General features: G+C 35.1%; 1 protein-coding gene across 5 annotated transcripts in view; it reads left to right on the forward strand.

Moving 5' to 3' along the window:
* The window catches only part of ADGRB3 (adhesion G protein-coupled receptor B3), a 510,634-nt gene that overhangs the window by 477,722 nt on the left and 7,811 nt on the right, over positions 1-25,101 (forward strand). For all 5 annotated transcript variants that reach the window (XM_072408480.1, XM_072408481.1, XM_072408479.1 and 2 more), the window contains 3 exons: positions 6,364-6,403; positions 13,407-14,050; positions 21,060-21,095. In XM_072408480.1, the coding sequence (XP_072264581.1) occupies positions 6,364-6,403; positions 13,407-14,050; positions 21,060-21,095 (720 nt within the window). The remainder of the gene's footprint in view (positions 1-6,363; positions 6,404-13,406; positions 14,051-21,059; positions 21,096-25,101) is intronic.

The raw sequence follows: 25,101 nt of genomic DNA on the forward strand, positions 1-25,101 counted from the left end.
AAAGAAAAAAAAATTCTCTTTACCAGGCCTTGGACTACATTTTAGCACTGTCTTTCTTTTAACAGGCATATATTAACCCAATAGTCCCCACCCCTCCTAGGCTATGTTCTACATACACTACATGTCCATGTGGTGAAGTCTCCATTGCTTAGGATTATGATCATCTCAACTGAAAATCTACCGTATTAAACTGTCCACCAATCTGTCCTGGCAGATTAATGATCAAACAGTGATGACCACTGTGCTTTCCTATACATGTGGGGTGCCTGTGTTCACCAATCATTCATTTTCCTGTTACTGGAAACAATCAGAAAAGACAGAAATCTATATAGCCTTAGATATATACTCCTTCAGAGAAATTTGGGGTAAATGATGCCGAAAATCTAGTTACAAAATTTAGTGGGGAAATCTCTGGTTTGAAGGTAAATATTGCAATAAATGCTGGTTTCGATATTCTACCTTTTATTGGGCTGTCTGTTTTTAACCCATTCATTTTGTTTGTGTTCTGTTTCAAGTTATATACCTAACATTGCTTTTTTTCCCAAAAAAAAGAAGCTGTGAAAGGTAGGAATCCCAACATGTTACCCAGTGGAAGGACTCCAATAAGTAATTTCCAGTTTTTGGAAATCCCCTTTAACTACCTGAAATGAGCAATGTGTGTAATATAAAATAGAAGATAACAGTGGATACTAATAAGCCCTTATCTCTTGTAAACACAGCACCTTCAATATACTGGATGAGTTATGCAAATTATATTTTTTTCTGCTGAAAATGATTTACTTCACAACTTCTTGAGAGCAGTATATTAGAGTAATTATAAAATGTCACTGTAATGCTGGTTTATTAAATGTCACTTACAGTCTATGCAGTTCTGGGAATAAGTGTCACACACTTCATTAGGAGGCAAAAACCTATTATCCAAACCCAGGAACAAAATAACAAAGCAAAAAATGATTCATGAAAAGAAGAATAGAAATAAATTGGAGTGCCTTTACAGAAATCTTTTGTACAAAAAGAATAGTTAGGTTTCACTTGAACATAGCATCAAGTACTTTGTAAATACAGGAATCAATTCTCCTTGATTGTTTTTGTCATGTGATTTGTAAATTAGGAAAAGAGAGGCTAAAATACAATACAAGAAACTACGTAGATAGACTGGAGGTGAAAAATACTGAAAGAATAGGATGCAAAAGTGAACAAAGAAATTGAACAGTGATAACTACAGACCGATTAATAGACCCCACATTAAAATAGCCTATGTGATTTGCATGGCTAGCTGAATATGTTAATGATGGATTTTGCAGAAATAGCTTTAAAAATTCCCTGGGCTATTAGCCTAGCGCCAGAGATTTGTCATTTAGCGACACTAATGTGACATCTTAAATAGTTGTTTGTCATTCATCGTTCGTTGTAATTGACATAGATTTACATTTCTGAATGATGTGATCAATGCTGGATTTAATTCTGAGGATATAAAGTGTTTTTTTAAATGGTAAGTGTTGTGTTTAACTTCAGAAATTTAATTTTTTTAACATGTCTTTTTGCATGTACTATTGTACCAACATACTTATTCACCTGGGTGAAGGGGCTCTATTTACATCCCCTTTATAAAAGGGGGCTTCAAGATTCCATTATAATCCAATTTGAGGGACATAATGTGGGAACAGGTCCTGTCCCTCAATTTTGGGGCCCCTAATGTTGAGAGAAGACACAGGGCTTGGTGTAAATATGAAGAGGAAAACATGTTTGCTGCTACTCGCCTTCTATTGACCACCCATGCCCTATGTCTGAATTTTCTTTAACGTAAAATATTTCAAAAAGGTTTCAAGGTTTCAACTGTGACCCCAGAGAGAGAAAGGTTACACCGTAACTTGTACCCTGCCATACCGAATTTCCCAGAATTGTAGCACTATGTAAAGTCCAATACAGTTTACCCACTCAAATTTACAAACAAGTTTGTGAAAATATTGAACAGTAAATGAATGAAGATTGATTCAAACCCAACAAAGGATTAAACCTCATTCCTTAGTTGTCTGCAAAAATTATTATCATACGAACCAATGCACAGATGAAGTTTTCACACAAATTACTCACCACACAGTATCTACAAACCATACCAAGCTGGCATATATGGTATGTGTTCCCATGTAATTTTTTATGTACTAGACAATAACCAGATGGAAAGTGCAATAACCAGAAGGAAAATCTAAATGTGGCACAATGCATAGTGACTACATCAGAGTTTAATTATATGGTAACCATCTCAATCAACACATTAAGGTGCAAAGTATGGAATAGGTTTATATTATGTACTTCTTCATTAAAAGAAAATTGGTCACCAAAATATGCAACAGTGTTTTACATGTCAGGAAGTTAAGCATTTATAAAACCTAATCAATGTATAATGCCTGGCAAATATAAAACTGCATACCAAATATTACAAATTATAAACTGTGTGAATAGTCACTCTATTTGTTTAGTTATGTGAAAAGCAAATTCCTGTTTATTTATTACAATAGAACATTGGATATTCAAAGTACATAATAAATTGCTTTTCACTCGAATAAATAACTCCTTCAGTAAATCAGCCCAATATTGTAAAATTAGTCATATTTTTCTGTTTGCTGTAAATTTACAATAATCATGATACATCATAATTAAAATACGTGTAATAATTAGTAGGCAGAATTATTTTTCAGACCTAAGCTCATATTTCAAAGAATACATACGGTTGGGTATTTTATTAGGAAAAGTGAAGTTGTTCAAATTAAATGTGTGAATGTATTTTAACACAGGGTTTCAAACATTATGTGCCTTGCTGCGGTAGGGATTGCTTTCAATTGAATTATCTAGTTTAAACATAAAAGCCAGCATGCGAAAGTGACATTGCTCTTTTACAGATACAGTATATGCTTTAATGCGGCAAGCACAGGAATATTTTCATTCTCTGCTGCTCAGTGCAACCTCCAGTGGCAGACTTGAAATATTCATCCAAAAGCTACTTGAATCCGATTGTACTGCAAGAGCTTTAGTATTTAATGCCAATGTACCATTTATTTGTGTTCTCCTGTCAATATTTATATATTGGAGAGAAGTGCTTGTGGAATTCTTTGAGCTCTAAAATTATTAAAAAATAAGACAAGTCAATTTATAGCTAACACAAGAGCCTGAACAATGGCTACTAGTGGAATATGAATGCAGACTTTATTTGCAGTGTAATTAAAATCAGACAGATAAAGTACCTTGGCTAGTAGCTCAGAGATTTAATAAGTATTTTCTGTACGGTGGGTAGACTTGATTACTAATATTCATCTTATGTGTCACAGTTGGGGTTCTATGCTGCAGCATACTTAATACCTCCCGCTTGCCACCACCCTTGCATTTATCAACAGACAAATATTGTCATATTCCAAGGTATTCAGTTTATTATAAGCTGTTATATTATTTGTAATAAAAATGTCATGAGCTTGTTACTAATGATGAGCTAATCTGTTAGGATTCACTTCATGGAAAAAACAGCAAATTCATCCCTGCAAACTATTTAGCAGGTCAGATTTTTTATTTTTTTGTGGATTGCCAGATAGAGGTGAAATGGTCCTTTGGACCCACTACTAGCACATAATTCTTAATTTTGTAGATGTAGCACATTAGTTGTTTTATTATGAAGTAGTTTACCGTATTTGGCTTAAAATAAGTCCTTATTTGGATGTGTAAAATGCAAATGCAGCCAGTATAGTAATGTTGACACTGCACATTTATAGAACTGTGTATTGCATTATATTTCATATTGGGTGAACTGGTAATATTTGGCATGCATCGAGTTGGTGTGGATAAGCTTGGTTTGCTATAAATCTCCTGCTCGTTGTTATCTGTAGATAACTTTTTTTGGCTGTAATTATAGTTATGCATTTTCCAATTGATATTTAAAACCTAACAGAATGTACCATCATACAACATGATTTTCAATGCAAACACCAAAGGATCCTATTTTATTGTGTATTGTTTCCAATAAAAAAAATATTAGGAAAACATACTGAAAATTTTACATAGTAGCAGGAGCAATCCATATGTCTTTTGTATTCTGGATTGTCATTGCAATGGTTGCGACATCAGTGCAATGTTGCTGTTCATGTTCACTAATGGCAGTCCATCATAATGGGCCTGATTTTAAAAAAAACATTAACGTTTAAGAAATCCATTCTAGGTTTGCTGGATCACCCAGCTTCACTGATAAAAGTTTATCCTCTCCAGCCTTGGAGAGCTTTAATAAATCAGGCCCAATGCATCACTCTCCGGCTTCTGCAGTAAAGTACACTTTATCATAGCAGAAATCTGGATGCTGGATTGAAAATGCTTGTTGCTTGGTTGTTATGTTGATCAATGCATTTTAAATACACTGACCCAGGTCAAATGTTGATAAAAGTTTTAGATTATTTATTTAAAGTATAAAGGAATGAGGGTTAGCATAACAGGCAGGCAAGGAGTATGTTTGAAAACAAGAGCTCAACAATTCCTTTAACAGACTACGATCAATTCAAACCTTAAGTATAGAATACTCTTAAGAGTTCAGGACATCTTTGAACAGGTGCTGAATTCAGGCACTCATATATTACTCATTCTAAGGTCGTCCAAATGATCAGAACCCACCAGACGTAGCTGAATATAATGGCCAGTATGACATTACGTGCTGAAGATTTAGATTATATTGTTACTTTATAGTAAAAAGTGTCAGATATGAAACAGAAATGTTCTGAAAACTGAATTTTTTTACCTTGCTTTCTTCTTGTCTGTAAAAAAAAAAAAGAAAAGTAGTGTAACTATCTCTAGGTGGAATTAATATTAGTCTGAAATAAAAGGAGACATGTGGAAATCAGCTGTATTGGTCATGATTTTTGTGTCTTTAAATACTATGAAAAAGAAACTTTAAAATTTATATTGTTAGTGTTTTTTTTTAGATTTAGATATTTCCATTCAAACACAGCATCACTCAAATGTGTATATTTCAATGGAAAATGCAGCATTTGACAACTAAAGGCTGCAATTCATATGCAGCCAAATAGGACATGCTGTGTCAGAAAAAATGGTAAGTAGGGTAAAAGCAGCGTCTGAGCTGTCATATTCACTACTTTATGGAAGTAAATAGGGATTTGCTGACCTGCATTGGCAGTTCATCTCAGTTCATTGGCAGTCTTATCATATATCCATTTTGAATCAAAACTGTTCCCATATTGATCAGCTGTAAGGTGCTATGTGTTCCCTTTTACAGGGTGAATATTGAATCAATAGCTCTACAATGGCTTTTTGCCACATCAATAAGCACTTGTGCCAAGACTGAGGACTTGTAAACTATTTAGATATTTACCAAGCTATAAAAGATCTTTAAAATAAACTTTAACCATTGTTTTAATGGTTTTATAGTAAGCAAATATTTCTCAAAAAATCCTCTTAGATTGAATTCACAAAGATTTTGAAATGGGGTTTAAGTGAGGTTTAATGCCTCTGTTGTAAAAGTAAGTTTCTCCACAATACTTTTAGCAGTGGTGGTCAACATAATAAAGTACACTAAATATTAGACAACAATTGTTAAGCATTTATGAATGGATTATTAAATGTGTCTGAAGATAAACATACCCACTGATACCAACAATTCCTAGAGGCTGCAACTGTGTGCCAGGGAAGGAGTCCAACTCGGGTACAAATTCTGAGATAGCTTAGCTGGAAGGAAAACATGGCTAAAGGAGATGTTGTTTATTTGCAGGGTTTGCTTATAAAGACGCGTGTTCCTATCTGTTATCCTCCTGAATTAACAGGCTGGAGCCTTTTCTGACATTTACATAGGCTGTCCTGGCTGCAGCTCCTGTACAAATATTAAAAAAAACCCTGAGCTCTAAGACCTGCAGTGAAGTCCAGAGTACAACAGGCCCTGCACTGAGGTCCAGAACACAGCAGGGCTTGCACAGAGATCAAGCGCACAGTAGGCCTCACAATAGGATTTAGTACACAGTAGAACATGACTAAAATATGACAGGCTTAATACCAAGGCCTGCGAGACAGACGCTAGGCACCATGAGCCTGTGGCTACACAGTTAAATGAGGGCTTATTTCAAAATGAATTTGCTACTTGTTCAGAATATATAAGTATATCAATTGGGAACCATAACATTTTTTAAAAGCTCAAATGAGCAAAGTTATGATAGGAAGTATAAACTATAGTGAATAAAAAGCATTTTATAGTCCACCCAAACTATATATCATTGTTGCTTCATGTTTTTCAACAAACAATGTTTTTTTGAGATGATAATAAAAAATCTGTCCTGCTGATAAATATGTATAACTGTTTGTTTTTGTTTCTTTCAATAACAGACAGACTTTGAAAAAGATGTGGACATTGCTTGCCGGTCAGGTAAGAGCAAATATCAACTAAAAAAATCAATATAACTCTGTGAGAACACTACAAGTTTATGATTACAAACAGAGACTTCTAGGTTCCCTGTTGCTGAAAAAAATGGGTAGCCCTCTTAGTAATTTTTCAAATTGAAAAAAATGCTGCTTGTCACAGTGAAAGCATGCAACAGAAATAATATTGTATTGTACAGACTGAATGTGAAACCATCAGCCAAACTCTAGTGTATGTCAGGAATTCTAGCATTACCCACAATTCAGAAAAACATGCTTTTAAAGCTTTTACGGTAATCATTTTCTGATCAACTTAGATGTCCTGCAATAATACTCCAGATTTTGCAATTCTATTGTTCATTACAGCCAATAAAGAATCTATGCAGAAAGCTTATTGCTTAGCAATTACAAAGCGGCTCTGAGCCATTAGTGTACCCGAGACAAGGGCCGCTGGGCCCCCGTCACTTTTGAAAAAACAAGGCGCTTGGCTCAATTTATCAAGCTATAACACGTGTTATTTACCATAATGTTCGTCACTTTTAGGAATATGACCGCCATTTTCAGCTGTCATTGCTGAAACAACAAACATTAAGGCAAATAACAATTGCTATAGCTTGGTGAATTGAACAAAGAACAGTCCTAATACTTCAAACCAAATGCTGTGAGAGGTTTTAATACTTATGATTGCTTAGGAAGACAAATAATGGAGGAGATGATGAGCAGGTTAACACAAAATAAGATTTATTTTTATACTGTGCTTAAATTTTAACTTGACTGTGCATTTCTTACCAAATATTATTAAACAGGATTTATATAGTGCCAACATATTACGCAGCGCTGTACATTAAATATAACAGTCTTTCTGTGACAAAGTACCAATCCCCTTACGTTGATCTGTTTATTTATTTCAAAGAATCAAAACAGATGCCTTAAACAGAAAGGATAGTGAATTTCTGCAAATAGAGCATGGACAATTCTTAATACAAAGTAGATAGTGAATGCCTTTAAACAGAGGCTAGATAATGCTTTATACATAGTTGACAAGGAATACCTTTTACAAAAGAAAAAAAAATGCCTATAAAAAGTACAAAGGAAATGCTGCTACACAAAGTGGATAGCGAATGTTTTATACAAAGTGAATAGTGAGGGCCTTGTGTAGTAGTAGTAGTGCAGTAGTAAGTTCTGCAATAAAAATTTGGGATCAGGCTTTCTTGTCTGCTATCAAAAAATAAAAAATAAGCTGCGTATGCTCAGGAATTATAATATTTCGCATTAGGAATCCAGAAAAACAAACAGCACTTAAAAGGGCTGGGTAAAGATGGCAGCTCCCACAATGAAACGGGATAGGTGAGTGTATTAAGAGTTGTAATCAGGCAGGTAAGAATATTTTATTGCAGAAGGGACATCACAATCAAAACAGATGCCTTAAACAGAAAGGATAGTGAATTTCTGCAAATAGAGCATGGACAATTCTTAATACAAAGTAGATAGTGAATGCCTTTAAACAGAGGCTAGATAATGCTTTATACATAGTTGACAAGGAATACCTTTTACAAAAGAAAAAAAAATGCCTATAAAAAGTACAAAGGAAATGCTGCTACACAAAGTGGATAGCGAATGTTTTATACAAAGTGAATAGTGAGGGCCTTGTGTAGTAGTAGTAGTAGTGCAGTAGTAAGTTCTGCAATAAAAATTTGGGATCAGGCTTTCTTGTCGCTATCAAAAAATAAAAAATAAGCTGCGTATGCTCAGGAATTATAATATTTCGCATTAGGAATCCAGAAAAACAAACAGCACTTAAAAGGGCTGGGTAAAGATGGCAGCTCCCACAATGAAACGGGATAGGTGAGTGTATTAAGAGTTGTAATCAGGCAGGTAAGAATATTTTATTGCAGAAGGGACATCACCTGTCCTTTCTGCAATAAAGGACTTTCCTGGTCACAATTCTTAATGTAATGGTTTAGTTCTGCTTTAATACAAAGTGGATGGCGAATGTTTCATACCATTAGTTGTTTTATTGATGTTTTAGCCACATAAATAGCCTGTGTTGTTCCAATAAACACTCTATGTGTATATGCAAACTTTAAATAATGACCCCCACAACAGGATACTTAGGGAGTTTTGTGGGATATCAGGGCTGAGTACATTTTATGTATAATATATCCTTATAGAAGTTTACCAAGGTTATTTACCATATATCCCACCCCATGTTATGTTGAGGCTCGGTCTCCTCCTGGAGTATTTGATATTGAAAGCTCAGTATACTATCCATTTCTGTAATCTATTCCTCCATGGTAGAGGCTGCAGAAGAACCCGAGTGACAAGCAATTATCCTTTGGCCCGCCACTACAAAGTGGGGCAGAAGACCTTGTTTTATAGCTTTATTAGAGCCAGGTAATGCATGGGTGTGGGGATAGGTCATCATCCATAATCCTATTGTAAACCGCAAATATCCTATTCCACAATGTAGCAATAGGCGGGCAAGCACTCCAGATATGCAACATAGAGCCAGGACCAACCTACATTCTAATTCTCAATCCCAGTATTTAAAAAAGTGGGGCGTGGTTGTCCGGAGTTCCGTTAAAAGGATTTCATAGATGGATGCTATGCCATGAGTCACTCTATAAGGGGGTCTAGAAATGCTAGTCCGTGGGCGCAGAGATTGCAGAAAATCTCACAGTTGGAAGTATGCCAACCAGGTAAATCCTCCCTGGCTTCCAGGCACCCTTAAGTCCTGCATGGATGGGATATCACTCCTAATAAGAATTTGACTTTTTCTGGAGTGATCACTGATATTCCAAATCAAAAATTTAGATCAACTAGGGTCAGAATCTAAATTGTATTCTAATCTAAATAAAAAAAAAAATTAAAAACTGCAGATGATCTGTTTTTCATATGCTTCCCATCAATATTAGTAATCATTAATATATAATGGTAAATAGTCAAATAATATATAACGTATATAATGATTTATGTTTAAATTTTAGTAGGAACATGTCATTTCCTTCTGCCACTGCACTGACCTGCAACCACCCCACACTTCTAAAATGCTCTTCTTCACTCACCATCACTGACACTATTAACCCTATTCACTGAACAGGTATATGTTCCCTAAATATGCTGACATTAAATACATAGTTAAATAGATAAATGTTACATTTTTCCTTTCATTATATGTTGAAAAGCATTTTCTTTGAAGATAGATACTGCCACATGCATTAATGACTATTCATGAACATGGTACACAGATTCCCACTATGTAAGATTGAATCCATGAGAGCCAAAAATGCAGTTCACCCCAAAGCCAGTAGTTTCTTCTTTCTTCTCATATACACTCTAAAGCAGTGTTCTCATCTTACCTAAATAAACATGCTTAAAATATTTGCCTTATTTGCTTGACACCCTGAACTAAATCTTTTGTGGTCTAAAATAATATATGAGACATAGGAATAAATCTACAATATCTCCTTTCTATCTGGGAGATATGTTAAGAAGTCATCTTTTTCATATTGACACTATTTACAATGTAGATTGAGAATGTTAGATAGCCGTTATTGACAATACAGGACTGACAGTTTTGTAATTACTTTTGCAGTCCAAGTATAGCTACAATGCATTGGTTGTAGAACAGTAACATTCTCCTTATAGTCCTCTGTGTATCAAATGTCATCATATAAATGCATGAAATGATTATCATTTTGTGGAAGAGGTAAAGGAGAACTGTATCTAAAGCAAATGTCACCATTTGGTGCCAATCAAGGATCTGTATGGTTTACTAGAGTATAGCCATCATGAATACATGTATTAAGGAACTTTACTTAGCAATATTCATGTCAGCATACCTGCTGTTCACGTTTTCTTGTATCATTGAATTTATATTCTTTATGATTCAATATTTTCTCACAGCTATAGATATATAGAAGTGCTAGTGTAGCATTAAGAAGATGCTAACAGCCTAACAAATGTAGGTTTACCTGTCCTTTTTTAATTGTTTTCCTTAGTAATATATTAGTAAAATCTAAGTGTATATGTAAAGACACAAACTGTTCACTTTTTCCCTTATCCATCATTTTGTTTAACACTTTTACATGACACAATAATGCCAGCAACATAGTTCAAATTGATAGAACAAATGATCTTATGTCCAGGACAGCTAACCCATTGGGTATATTTCAATGTATTTCGTGTTCTATAGATACATACTGAGGGAAATTCCAAATGTCCCCATTAAATAAGTCCTTCACCAAATTGTTTTTCTTTTAGGCATTGTAACAATAGTCAACAGAACAAATAGAAGAGAAGATAAAAACACCATAGCAAGAACAAAGCATACAATAAAATAAAAAAAAACATATATGAAAAAACAATATATACAAATAAAATGGCTGTACAAATCCTTGAAGGAAGATCATATGTGCAGTATGTAATGTGTGAGTAGTTTATGTTAATACAGTATCATTACCAAATCATATACATAAGGAAGGGGAGAAAAACAGAATTTTTGCCAGCATTTGATTCGTTTAGTAGAGCAAACATATATCTCTTAAAATTACTAAAGTGTCTTCTTGACATTTTTTGTTCTTTCAGGAAACCAAACCCAATGCTTTTAAGGCCACAAAATCCCAACGTTTACTAATGAGTTTGTACCAAACAAAAATACTTAGTAGTAGTTGGCTCATACAGTGAATATTTATGAATTTCAGTACCGATTCTATAAGCAATTACAGATTATTTTTCAACTGCCAGATTTGCACATTAGAACACTGCAGCTATGAATTTCAGAATTTACTGGATTCCAAAAATAATCTCTGTGCTGGAGAAATCAGTGCTGTGTGCTTTGGTCTAAATTTTTTGTTGATTTCCAATCACATCTATCCAATCATTGTAACTGTTCACAAACCCCCACCCCAAAAATATAGTCTTTGTCACAAAAATGTCTGTTGAAAAGTCAAAATCACATACATTTCACTTGCTGGCAACAGAAGATCACATATTTAAAGACAACTAGGAAAAGAACTGAATGCCCAGCAGAAGTTACAAAACACATTGCTTGAGGGTATGATTATTTTTCCTTGAACAGAAAAATTTTTGCATTTCAGTAAACAAACAAATATGACATGTATCTAAGTCGGGAATATTGTTTTTACATTAAAGTAAATGGAAATGCAGATTGAGAATGAATCAGTATTTTGTTTCAGGTTGCCCTTTTAAACAAAGAAAGACATGGTAGCCTTTAGACAATACATTTATTATTTTGTTACTTTATTACAAGATAAATAATCACTAATCCAGTTATTAACAAATAATTAAGGAAGTATAGAATGTTCAATAAGCTTAGTGATTATTTTGTTCACTTCAATCATCTAGTCACGCCAAGCAAAAAAATGTATTTAATACATACAATCAACAATTTAGTTATTTAAAAGCATTTTCCATAGTTTCCATAATAATACACAACATGGTGATACTGGTAATAAATGTACCAACATTAGGGGTTGCTTTGGATAAAAACATTAGAAACAAAAGCTAAGCAGGTGAAACTTCTTTGGGTCATTTTTTCAGCCTCTTCTCTTTTAGTCTTCTCATTAGACAATTAACCACCATCAATATTTGTCCAAACAACCACTATAGTGATTGAGAAAACAGGAATGCTTAACCAGGAAGTAGTGCATTAGTCTTTATGGCTGTACAGTGTTACAGTGTGGCTAAAATGTGCAAGATTTGCTATATATATATATATATATATATATATATATATATATATATATAATTTATTGTAGTGCACCGCCATGTACCAATTGTGCATTGTAACTCACCAAAACACCCTAATGGACATCTTCAAGCTCTTTTTGGTCCTGCATTTAAATGCACTGTAAAGTACAGATGTGGTACATTGTGATGTGCTGAAAAAAAAAGTGTAGCTGCTTTATTATGCCAATTGTGATTTGTTGGTTGCCCACTTAACCATTCAAATGTTAATGTACACTGATATTAAGGTAATCTATGCAATGTCTAGGTGGTGGAGCTGGGCTGAATAAATATATATTATGACTGCACAGTAGACATCATCCATTTCAGTTTTGTATGCAGACACCCAAAGTACAGATAAATTATAATATAAACAGCATTTAGCATTATTAAATACATCTTGAATTGTTTTATGATACAATAAGCTGAAAATTCTAAGGTAAGCTATTCTTGTTATCCATTGTCATTTTAAAGATATCCCTGGTTATTTCCAGGGAACATTCATCATTTGTTTCCTTGGAAAACTTCGACCACTGCTTCTAAAAAAAATCTGTGCTATGTAAGCAGTTCAATCTGAATTCTGAAAGCATCCTATTAAAGAGGCGTAGTAATACAAATATTAGACTTGTAGAAAGTAAGATGTCATAGGAACACTGAACATGCCAGTGTGTGCTGTTGAAGTGTGATGTGACAGTAACAGTAGGCCCCGTCAAATGATTGCTTCTCAGCCTTCACATCAATAGACCTTATTTTACGCCATCGGATATGTAGGCATCTTCCTTTCTCACCTGCTGCCCTAGAATATTAAAACTGTCCATATTTTATTTACTGTGCCTGTGTCCTTGAAAGCATAATGTCAAAACAGTATAAACAGAAGCGGATGTTGCTTTGGAAATGTAGTTGGATTCACATACATGTGCTTTAATGTCTAATGAATTAATTCTATTAGTGCATACGGTATACCACAATGTATATAATATGTAGCTCATCAAAAACTGAACTTCCAAAAATGATCTGAAAAGACACGCATATAAACAATGAAGTGTGTCCTCTGAATAAACAGCACAGACAAGTCAATTATGAGCAGAAGATTACATGTCAAATGTGATCAAACTAAGCTGCAGTGTATGCTAATAAATAGCATAAAAACAGCTTTTCAATCAGGGCATTTTAATGCAAAATATTATAGTTATAACAGTTTTTTATGCTGCAGATAATACAGGCATGTTTATAATGAAAATGTAACACTTTTCAATTTGCAGTTTTACACAAGGACATTGGCCCCTGCAGAGCAGCTACAATAACAGGAACCCTCTCCAGGATTTCTCTGAATGATGAAGAGGAAGAAAAGACAGTCAACACAGAAGGAATGAGCTACTCCACTTTGCCTGGAAACATCATTTCTAAGGTTATTATTCAGCAACCATCTGCTTTGCACATGCCCATGAGTATGGGAGAGATGGCTGATCAGTGTCTGAAAAAAGAAAATAGCGAATTAAGACGAACTGTGTACTTATGCACAGATGACAACCTCAGAGCAGGAGACACAGATATGGTTCACCCCCAGGACAGAATGATGGAAAGTGACTATATTGTAATGCCAAGAGGCTCTGGGAACATGCAACCTCAGATGAAAGATGAGAATAAAATGAACATAGCTATGGATACTTTGCCTCATGAGAGACTATTACACTACAAAATCAATCCTGAATTTAGCATGAATCCAGCTGTAATGGAACAATTTGGTATAAATTTAGATCAGCATCTTCTGTCTCAAGAACACATGCAGAGCCTTCCTTTTGAACCTCGCACAGCAGTAAAGAACTTCATAGCCTCAGAGCTGGATGACAGTGCAGGATTATCAAGAAGTGAAACAGGTTCAACAATATCTATGAGCTCCCTAGAGGTTTGTAACATCCAATTTCCTACTTTTATTTCCTATATGATGCAAGTCTATATAACCGTGATTATTTTCAGCTTTTAGAAACAGATTTCTGCAAATGAGAGGCAAGAGGAAAAGTTCAGACAAGTGTGATGAATGTCTCCAATATATACATATTCTTGGCATTGAGTAATAAAACTAAAATTATGCTTCTGTTCCAAATATACCACAACACATTGAAAAACTGTACTATACTAAACTATACTGTAATATCTCTGTAGTGTTGAAAGTCATAATAGGAGAGTTTGTAATTTTACCTGGTCCAACTACTTTAAAATTGAAGGTCTGCGGACCCTACTTTAAAAATTGAAGGTCTGTGTACACCTTTTGGGCCTGCTCACCCCTACCAAATCACTTACTGTTAGTAGGTATAAAATAAACATTAAAAAAAACACCACCATCATCATCCACATTGCTGGGCATGTCATCACTGCCCTTTCAGAAAGATTCCTGTTGAGTTCAGGCTATTTCACAAGAAGATCATCCTACAATGGACCGAGATTTTGGATGTTCTGTATTCACCAGGGATCCTCCTAAACGGACAGCAATGCTATTCTCATCTAGGCAGCCTGGACAGAAAACCAGTGCCTAGGTAGGTGTTTTTGAAAGGGGGACCAGACTGTGTATGCAACCTTCTATTTTGGTGGAAGGTGTGCTTTAAATAGATGGCAATGCTGATAAATGTTGCAGCAGGAAGACTTTCCTTTCTCTCAGTGGAGGATATAAATATATCCCCGGCGCTGGGCATTGTGTTGGTGAATGTTACAATACAGATTGTGGTGATAAAAAAAAGTTAGGCAAAGGGTGATCAACATTATTTGTCTTATTTAAATTATTAAAGGGGATACATTTCTTGTGCAAAGAATCAGAATTCTCCTTGGTAGAGGAAGACTAATACATCATAGATTCTGTTGTTAAAAGTTGCAGAGCCTAAAAATGAAAACTACAGACTTAGGCCTAATTTGTCTCTATCAATAAATAATTCCTGGTACCTATATCAAATCAGGATTTATACTGGCTTGGCTTAAGCAAGTGAATTATGAATATAGTTACTATGATTACAATATGAATGAACTCTTTGTTGATAAAAGCATATAAAAATGCAATTATCATTGATATATTGAAGATGGCATACTAGTCTAGTGACTAGTGAATGTCAACAAAAATGGTGCAAGTGTGTTGATTAGGAATACTCAATCATCCATGAGGAAAAAAAGATTTTGGATAGATGATTAATTGGATATTTTTGCAAAGCTGCTATTTATTTTGGTAAATAAAGAGCCAATTGAAAACAATACAAAAAAATCTTCCTACAACTAAGAACATAGAAGTAATTGAAAGATAATGTTGTTAGGATTATTTGCATTATTTAACATTTTGCAAAAAAAAAAAAAAAAATCAGTTTAATATGCCAAGGAAGTAGAGACTGTTCTTTTAGCAAATGTAATGTTTTCTGCACTTAATAAATAAGGTGAAGCCTTGTTCACTTCAATCAAGTAGAAGAAAAAATGCTGTTTTCCATTTTTCTTTGCTCATGATTACCTTATTTACTAAACTCTGTGAACATTTACTTTACTAAAAGAACATCCAATACTTCTTTAATAATTCAACCCTATTAAGTAAAGTCTTTTAATTGTACCCTAATGAACATTGCAGTAGAGTCCTAATTTAGTTAAAAATAATTAACCACTATCTTCCCAGGAGAAAACATGAGAATTATTTATGTAGTGAAATAAATCTTAGCTAGGTACTTAGCAATTTTATATTACAGTATATTACCGACAATCCCTACTAGAAAGTCTACTGCAGCTCTCAAGTATTTTAAATGTTAGGAAATGGTAAACATGTGCCCAGCAGTACAATGTTCTCTAAGGGTGGTAAAGTATGTAATCGGGCACTTTAAGGCTTTTTCGGTTCAGTTTTGACCAAAGGCTGCTCAATGTAATGGTTTCCTACTGGAAACTTGAAAAATAACTATAGTGAAGGAGGTGTTGGAAATATAGGTGTCCGTGCTTTTCCTTGGTAACTCTCATGATGGCGATAAAAATACGCATACAAAGGGAACAAACCCATTACATGCACACACTAAGAAATGTGTAGCTAAAGTGATGGACATTTATGGCAGATTAGTCGACAAGAAAACCTTACACTGAGAATGTTTCATCAATACGAATTACTGTAATGCTCAGAATGTGCCAGTTCATTCCATGGCAAAGGTAGAGGCTATGTCTTTACCTAAAGACAAGCACTTGACGCCTTGAAATCTTCACAAGTGCAAAAACAAAATTTATGGATTTAGGCTGTTTCTAAGTTCTAGCAGTCAAAGTGTAACTTCCCTGGCGATAAAGAAAAAATATTCTTCCCCTGATCAGTTACATTTCACCTTTGCCATACATTTTAGCCACCTTCGTTGTAGAGTACTACTGCTCTTCTGCAGATAGTGAGAATGCCTATCACTTGGATATGGGAGAGCATGTGACTTGCTTCCCTGTCATTATACTTGAGCCAATCACTAGACATAAACATTTTCACAAAGTAATCCACTCCTCCATGGGTCACCCACTTTGGTGCTGGTCCCCGAGGAGCTGCAAGGGTGCACAGGTAAGTGTATGGGCTAGGGGGAAGACCTCTGCAGGGACACTATCAGTTTCATCTGCTAGGGTTTGTTTCCTTAAAGCGGAACGGTCATAAAAAAAAACTGACACTTACTTTTACTGGTGCAAAAATAATTTTTTTTTCATCATATAAAAAGGTAAGCTACTGTTTTATATAATGTAAAAAATGTGTTAATAGGCCCACTTTAAGGATGGGGAACTGTCTTGTCAGAACAATTTTCCATAGTTTAAATTAATAAACGGCTGTTACTGTATTTAAAAACAACCCTGTCGCTATATTACACATTCCAAAATAAACTATACCTGTATAAGAAAAGAGCAAGGGCCTTTCTATAGACTTAAGGTATAAAAAACATATGATTATCAGCTCCAAGGTGCAAAGCAAACTGCTGCTATGCGCCAAAGAAAAGTAAACCACACGACGTCAATGTGTTTGCATGTTTCGCCCTCGCAGTTGCAGAGTGGTTCTCTTCTATCAGATTGGAAACTATACCACAACCCCACTGGAATCACAATGCAAACCGAGCTCCGTGCAAATACATTTATAAATGGTTTCAAACATTTTACCAAAAATCTGATTGAGGCCTTGATAATTACATCTCCTGATGCTTGTACCAAACCTTAAATATTATGTAAGTATTCTAATGCAGAAATAACCCATCCCTTAGTTATGAACCCAAACATTAATAACCTCATTGCTATTAGTGAATAAAAGGTAAAAAGTTAAAAAAAAAGTTAAAATAAAGTCATACATTATGTAATATGTGACATTAGATGTTTGCAGTAAGGACATAAGCAGCAGTGTAAGTACAAGAACATGACAAAACCATCCCACAAGTGTCATTATTGATGCAAACACTGGCAGATGAATTCCAGTTAAACTCCACCCATACTTTTAGCCTTGCACACTTGTACCAACTCCTTTACTGTGCTGAAACTGCTGACCCCGTGATCTTCTCACTGTGTGCATTAAAACGTGTGGCAAATCAGATAATCCCACCCTATTTCCTGGATGGAGCAAGTCCAGCATCATTCAGCCCTTTCATAGTCAGCCAAACTGTCCCAGACCTGCCCCTTTTATTTACTTGATTTTAGTTCATACTATTGTCTGTATCCCCCTTATATACAGTACAAACAGCAGATTAATCAGTCAACCAAATTTAACCTATAACTATAATCTTTCTGAATTGACCAACACAGTTATCAGTACTAGTTTTATCTCTTTTTGGGAAAATGTCAACTGAAATAATTTGTCAGTGAGTGGTATGCTTTAGGGTGAATATATGGGAATGTATGTATGTATGTATGTATGTAAATTTGAATATGCTGCTTACATAGAGAAGGCTGTTGCAGCAGCCGACACATTTATTAATATATCCTGCAGATCACACCATAAGCTTTACATAGGGTTTTCCAAACAAGCAGTGATCGGACTTTACAACAAATAAAACTAGTATGTAAATATGATGGGTAAATACAGCTTCTTCAGAGAACATATATGAATGCAATCTATAAAAGCAAGTCTTCTGAACATTATTACCCAGTAATAGGATTTACATTATCAAAGACTTGAACTGTAAACGGTGTATTCTGAAAAGGCAGCAGAGGACAAAGAACTAGTCACCAGTATTTCCTACATGCTCCCTGTAGCTGATCTTTACTATTCTTACTGACTATATTCTGGACTGTGTCTCCGTCTGGGAAAGGCCACCATGGTGAGACAGGGTTTTCTTCCTCATGTTAGAAATGTTGACTGCTGCTTATGACCTGTGTCTGGATGCCTGGTGGGGAAATAACTATTAAACTTCAGAAAAGGTTCGGAAATCTTATATCAACACAACAAATAAAGCAAAAGCAGTGAAAATAGGGCACTACAGGTCATCAGATACAGATTTCCATCCAGCAAGAAGAAAAGTGAGCAGTAGTGTAATGACATAATTAAATCTCATTTCAGAAATTGTGAAACCATCTGTCAGAGGTAGAGCTGTTTTATATAATCTCATTTTGTACATATACAACAATGAAGCCTAAAGCACGAGATTGCCTAAACAAGGGACTCCACAATTTTTCAAGATGAATTCAAGGCAAAGCAAACATTTTACAGAGTATTGCTTAGGTATAGTTAACAATTCTTGCGGCATAGCATAGCTAAACTTTGTAAGCTAAGGTTCACAACTTCCACACCACTGGTGCCCATCAAGCTGCATTTTGGAGCTATATAGGGAACATACTGTGCAAAATACAGAATGAGACATTGGGAAACAGAGAACACACAACACAGCTTACAGAATATGACAGTGGGGAATACGGGAAGCAAAGCTAAAACAGGAATAGGAATTGCACAGTGCAGACTACGGAATGAGTTGATGTAAATTAAGGAACATACAGTGCAGAATACAGAACAAAGTACTGGGAAATAGGGAACACAGTGCAGAGTACAGAATAAGGCAGTGTGGGATAGGGAATACACAGTGCAGAGTACAGAATATAGCAGTATGGGAAAGGGAATACCCAGTCTAGAGTACAGAATGACACAGTATGGGATAGGGAATACCCAGTGCAGAGTACAGAATAAGGCAGTATGGGATAGGGAATACACAGTGCAGAGTACAGAATATATCAGTATGGGATAGGGAATACACAGTGCAGAGTACAGAATATATCAGTATGGGATAGGGAATACCCAGTGTAGAGTACAGAATGACACAGTATGGGATAGAGAATGCACAGCTCAGAATACAGCCCTGAGTGGAGATACAGTTATAGGCACCTGAAGCACCTGGGAATAGGAGACAGTATATTTCTAGGTGTTTGTAACTTGTTTTGTAGAAACTACACAAATACATTTTTGAAATAAACAGAGCGGGAGAGAGTGAGAGAAAAAATATATTGAATGTTTGAATGATGTATTGCACATCAGTCAACAGAAAAGCACATTTGTAGGCCCAATATCCATTAATCAGTGAGTGATCTTCTAGTTTCATGGCCTATGTTCCTGTTTGCACAGATATCCATTGGGGCTTGCAAAGCAAGCATGTCCTAACAATTTCGCTTTTTGCTGTTGTTCAAAAATTTTGGTAAATGTGCCCATTTGAGTAACTTACCTTGATTAATTTACTGACTTTGACTTACCTAATACAGCACAGGACTTCTGGGGCTGGGTCAGTGATTTAGAAACTCTTAGAGACAGAACCTTAGCAGTAAGATTTAATATGACTTGTGGTCTGTAGTGCTACATCTTTCTAAACCAATTTACACTCCTTATTCGATGGCTATTACAGACATGAATCACCCTGGATATCTTGTAATGTGGAATAATGGGACACATTATGAATCCAGGGGCAAAAGATTGCTGCTTTATTACTGGATTGTAGGAGGGGCAAAAAAGAATACAAAAAGTACCATGTATTTTCAAGTATTTTAATATAGTACTAAGCTCATTGATGCAAACCATTAATTCCATTAATTTAGTCATTTTGGTATGACAACTATCTACATTTACTATGTTATAAATATTCATGGCAACAGAACTATAAAGAATGCATTACTATGAAACCTAATAACTAAGATTTCATAAAAATAAATCACTATATCACTATTAATAATCACTATAAATGAATTTGAAAATGAATGTTCTAGATCAAAGGTCGGCAAGGTTTAATGGCCACTAGGCCATTTATGGGGTGGGTGGGAGCACACTAGGCTGGACCCCCCCTAATGGCTCCGCCCAACACCAAGGAACACCCCCTGAAGTGAAATCCCTCTCCTCCATATGCATGACACTACATTAAAAACTTTTTTTGCAAAGAAACAAGTATAGTATGATAGCTGTTCATTAAAATATAAAAAAACTATTGATATCTCTTTTGAAAGATATATAGCTAGTGGAAAATCTCTTTAGGTAAGTACATGCATAATGTTAACATGTAGAAACAAACAACCTTTGAATTTGTCTTTAAATACATTTTTGAATTTAAAAGGATAATGATAGGAGCACATGTAAGGTGTCACAACATTTTGAACAACCTGTTTCTATCCTAGAGTTAGAATATAGTGGAATCTATTATCTACTTAGGTAAAGCTTTTTATCGTTTTTAATCCAATAATCCAATCCAGGGAAGACTGAGCACTTTACATATTCATCCCAAACTTCAACATTTTCAGCAGTAGTATTTTGGAATCCTTTTGTTTACAGGAATTGTACATACATTAGGCATTTCTGCCTTTGCTAAGTGCTCGTAAATTGAAGTAGACATTAAAGTGTTCAGATAAATGTCTTATGAAAAGGTGCACATGCTTCAAAGTAAATCAGTATTTTAATATCATTTTTCATTTCTCTCTTTTCTCTTGAACAATAGAGAAGAAAATCACGGTATTCTGACCTTGACTTTGAAGTAAGTTGACATATTAAATATTGTCTTATTTCATAGATGTGTTACTTTCAGTATTCTGTTTATATTGATATTTTGTTAACTTAAAAAAGTCTTTTATCTTGCTAATGAAATGTGTAAATAGCTCAGAACTATGTACTCAAGCAAAGCTATAAGGTTGTATTTGTACTTTGTAGTTAAAAGCAAACCTGTGTGCAAAAGAAGTTCCTGTTACAATGGGGTTCATTTACTAAAAGAACATAGGCTGTTCATTTAGCAAAGCACAATAAGTCATTGCCAGGAACATTTCACTTAGCTGTTTACACTAAAATGGTGATCAGCAGCATCAATTAAATTATTCTCGTAACTAAAAAATTGGGTATTTTTACTAGTGCCTGCAGCACTAGTAGCACTAGGTGGTCAGGCCTGCCAACCACAATGAAGTAAAGGGACTGTGTAAGCTACATTCAGATATTGCTACATTCATTTAATTGAAATACTGATCACCCAAAAAACAACCTATTTTTTGTTTTATAAATATCAAAAGTAATTAAAAAGATTCCAAACAAAAAGGAGGCAATCTAATTCTTCAATTTCTTTATAAATTGGCCCCAACAATTTACAATAATTATAGTTTATGATATTTGAGTTGTACATATGGTAAAGCTTGTTGTAATGAAACTCATCTATAATGTTTATTTTATAAAAAGAGCTAAAGCAAAATGAATGCCATAAGTATTGCCCATTCAAATTGATTTCTCCAACAGAAAAGACCACACTTCTTCAAAAAAACTAATAATTAGTAAAATTAAATTTCATGTTGTTATATAAAAATTATATTGAAATGTAAACAAACAATGGCACTTTCATTGTACAGTGTAAGAGTGGGGTCTAACTTTGGGGTCTTAAGTAAAAGTTCAACCCTTTCAGGAAAAGCAATGAAGAGGGTTCTACAGTTGAATTGTACAAATATCCCAGATTTATTTATTTTTGAAAGACTAGGTAAAGAACCTCTGCTGACGTTTTATCACTCTCCCTGGTATGAGGTTTTACCCTTTCTACTTGTAGTGGTGACCAATGTCACCAAGACAGAAACTGTCACCAGCACAGTAAGTGAGAGGCGATTTTCTGCAAAGGACAGTTCTTCTAATGACGGAAAAGAAAATTTACCATATATATTTCACATCATTACTTTGGTGAAATGTTAATACTACCTACTGTATGGTCCCAGGGCAGGAGATAGAGGAAAATCTCCCCAGTGGGTATTTTGAAAAGATTTTGAAAAAATAAACTCACGGGTGCTTTAACGTCTCCTTTTTGCATCTAAAATTAAAACAGTTTTAAGTATACATACAGACAAACCAAGCAGGTACCTTTGGCTGCCTAATATTAGGAAAAACTTTTGTTTTCCTAAGGACATCCAACATATGGATGACTCCTAGATACGAACGGGGCTTCCCTGCTTGCTCCTGTGGGCTTGAAGGGGGAAGGGGCCGGTTTGCATGACTTGCAGAAGAAATCTTTTACAAATTTAATTAGGAGGTACTTGGTAGAGACCTAGATATACATGGATTCTTCAACAAACTATGGGCTAACCCTAAATATTACAAAGCAAATAAGAGTAAAGAGAGCAGGGTTTTTTGCACAAAAACAGAAAACTTACATTTCGTATATCAATAATTGTACATCAGTTCACAAAACACATAGACAAATTTGGTTACATTTGCCATACAGACCAGTTTTACCATACACATATATACAGTAAATACAGAATAAAGGTCACAGAGTGTCAAGTGTCATCAAGTATCATTGACTAGTTTGATATTGGACCACAATATCTTTTTTGAGGGTCCATAAACTGTTGGATTGGCTTTATAAGGCACTAGACATATTTCATCTCAACACAACATACATACAGTATTAATAGATCGTAAAAATCTTTTGCTAAACACAGTTGATGTTGTGGGTGATCTTAAAAGCTGAGCTAATCTGTAACATCTCTAACTCTTTAATGACCAAGACAAACTCTGCAGTTGTTTCTTTTTGCATGTCAAAGCTCAGCTTTCTTTAGAAGTTAATGAATGTCTAGGCTCCAAAAGTTTTTTTTTGCTTTGTTTGTGATTATCTCACAGTGAGGATTTTATACAGTAACTGACATCACACTGCCTAATAATATGTTGAGACAAACATCTGTCCTAATTGCATTTATAAAAAATAATGTACCTGTTCCGACTTACATACAAATTCAACTTAAGAACAAACGTAAAGTCCTTATCTTGTATGTAACCCAGGGACTACCTGTAATGCAAATAAAATATTTTGGAAACTGCACATGTGAAGCGATAATTCTGTTAGATAAGAGCACAATGTCCTTTTTATTATAGCCCCAATCAAAAAGTAGTCCTAAGCACAGAAACTGTTTGTGGGAATTAATTGTGTGGTTGCCATGATTTGTCCAGGATTTATAAATTGCAAATAAAAAATATGTGCTGAAAAGCAAAGCAAATATCTTTAATAATATTAGAACATACTGGTGTGGGTAGAACAATATAAAGCATGTTTATCCCAAACCCTTGGACACTGAGAAATTGCAGATCCTGTAGCCATTTTCATTGACTCATAAATATTTTTATTCTTGTAAAAGATAAATCAAATAAATCAACAGCGATAGAAAAACAACTCGCTGTAATATCTGCAGAAAAACAGTCACAAATGCCAAGAGTGAACAATGAATAATCAGTGTGGATCGTTTTATAGGGCTGCAGTACATTCTATAGCAGAATGTTCGCTATGGCAACTGTTGCTAGGGTTCCAAAGTCTGACGTTTCTGAGCTTCAGTGCTGCATGCTGAAGATGGGAAATGCAGGATACACTGCAGATATTTGAACAAATAATATAGCCAAAGCAGATGAATTATTGAAATAGTTCTATTTTTACAGTTTAACCCTAGAGATGCTCATAAACAAGCACATATTAGAATTGGTGTGTCAAAAATTAGATGTAGCCTACTTATCATATGTTTGAATTGCAAATGTTTTGTACTAATACACCAAAAATATATTCAAATAAAGTATAATAAACATATATGTTTGTTGGAAAACACACTTACAAGCATTACATGAGGAAACTACTACAATGTTAAAGGCATTTGTGTGAGATCGCCAAATTCCCTCTCTCTTTCTAGATATATACAGTATATATATATATATGTGTTTTTATTGTGATTTAATTCACATTATATTTAGGTATATTGAGGTGAGCCAGAGCTCGATTTTAATCTCTTTCCCTGCTTTTAAAACTACCTCCACTATGAGCACATTTTTATTTACATGCTTAGTAATACTGGGGTTATATATGTGGTATTCTTCGTGACCTTGCTTTGTGATTCACTATAGACATGTTTTCATGGCAAATATTGATTCAGTCGTATACTTTAATCTCAAAGGTGATCTTTCTTTCCATTTCCTGGTACCCCTGCAGCTATGCAAAAATTATTGAATATATTTTTAAATGTGATCAGTTTATTTACCTGATTTTGCCATTATAAGTGCAACACCCTTTTTTTAATACGGTGCAGAACCGCCCCCTAATTCTTGATAGCCTAGGCATCCTGAGAGGCCCTTGGGTGCTCCTTCTGCGCATGCCCGAGCATCTTGGGCATGCGCAGGAGCCTTTTCGTAAAAAGGGGAAAAATTGCCGATCTCATGCATGCGCAGTGAGAGCAGCAAGTTTTTTCCCAACCTACGTCATCTGATCTCGCTCCTGGGTCGGGTGACATTGTAAGAAGACCCTAAAAGAAGAGGAGGACCAAGCGGCAGACGGCGTGCTGGCTCAGAGACGGTGCAGAACTGCCCCCTAATTCTTGATCACCTAGGCATCCTGGGAGGCTCTTGGGTGCTCCTTCTGCGCATGCCCGAGCATTGTGGGCATGCGCAGAAGGAGCCTTTTCATAAAAAGGGGAAAAATTGCCGATCTCATGAATGCCCAGTGAGAGCGGCAAGTTTTTTCCCAACCTACGTCATCCGATCGG

The sequence above is a fragment of the Pyxicephalus adspersus genome, chromosome 4 (genome assembly GCF_032062135.1).
Source record: "Pyxicephalus adspersus chromosome 4, UCB_Pads_2.0, whole genome shotgun sequence".
Taxonomy (NCBI): Eukaryota; Metazoa; Chordata; class Amphibia; order Anura; family Pyxicephalidae; genus Pyxicephalus; species Pyxicephalus adspersus.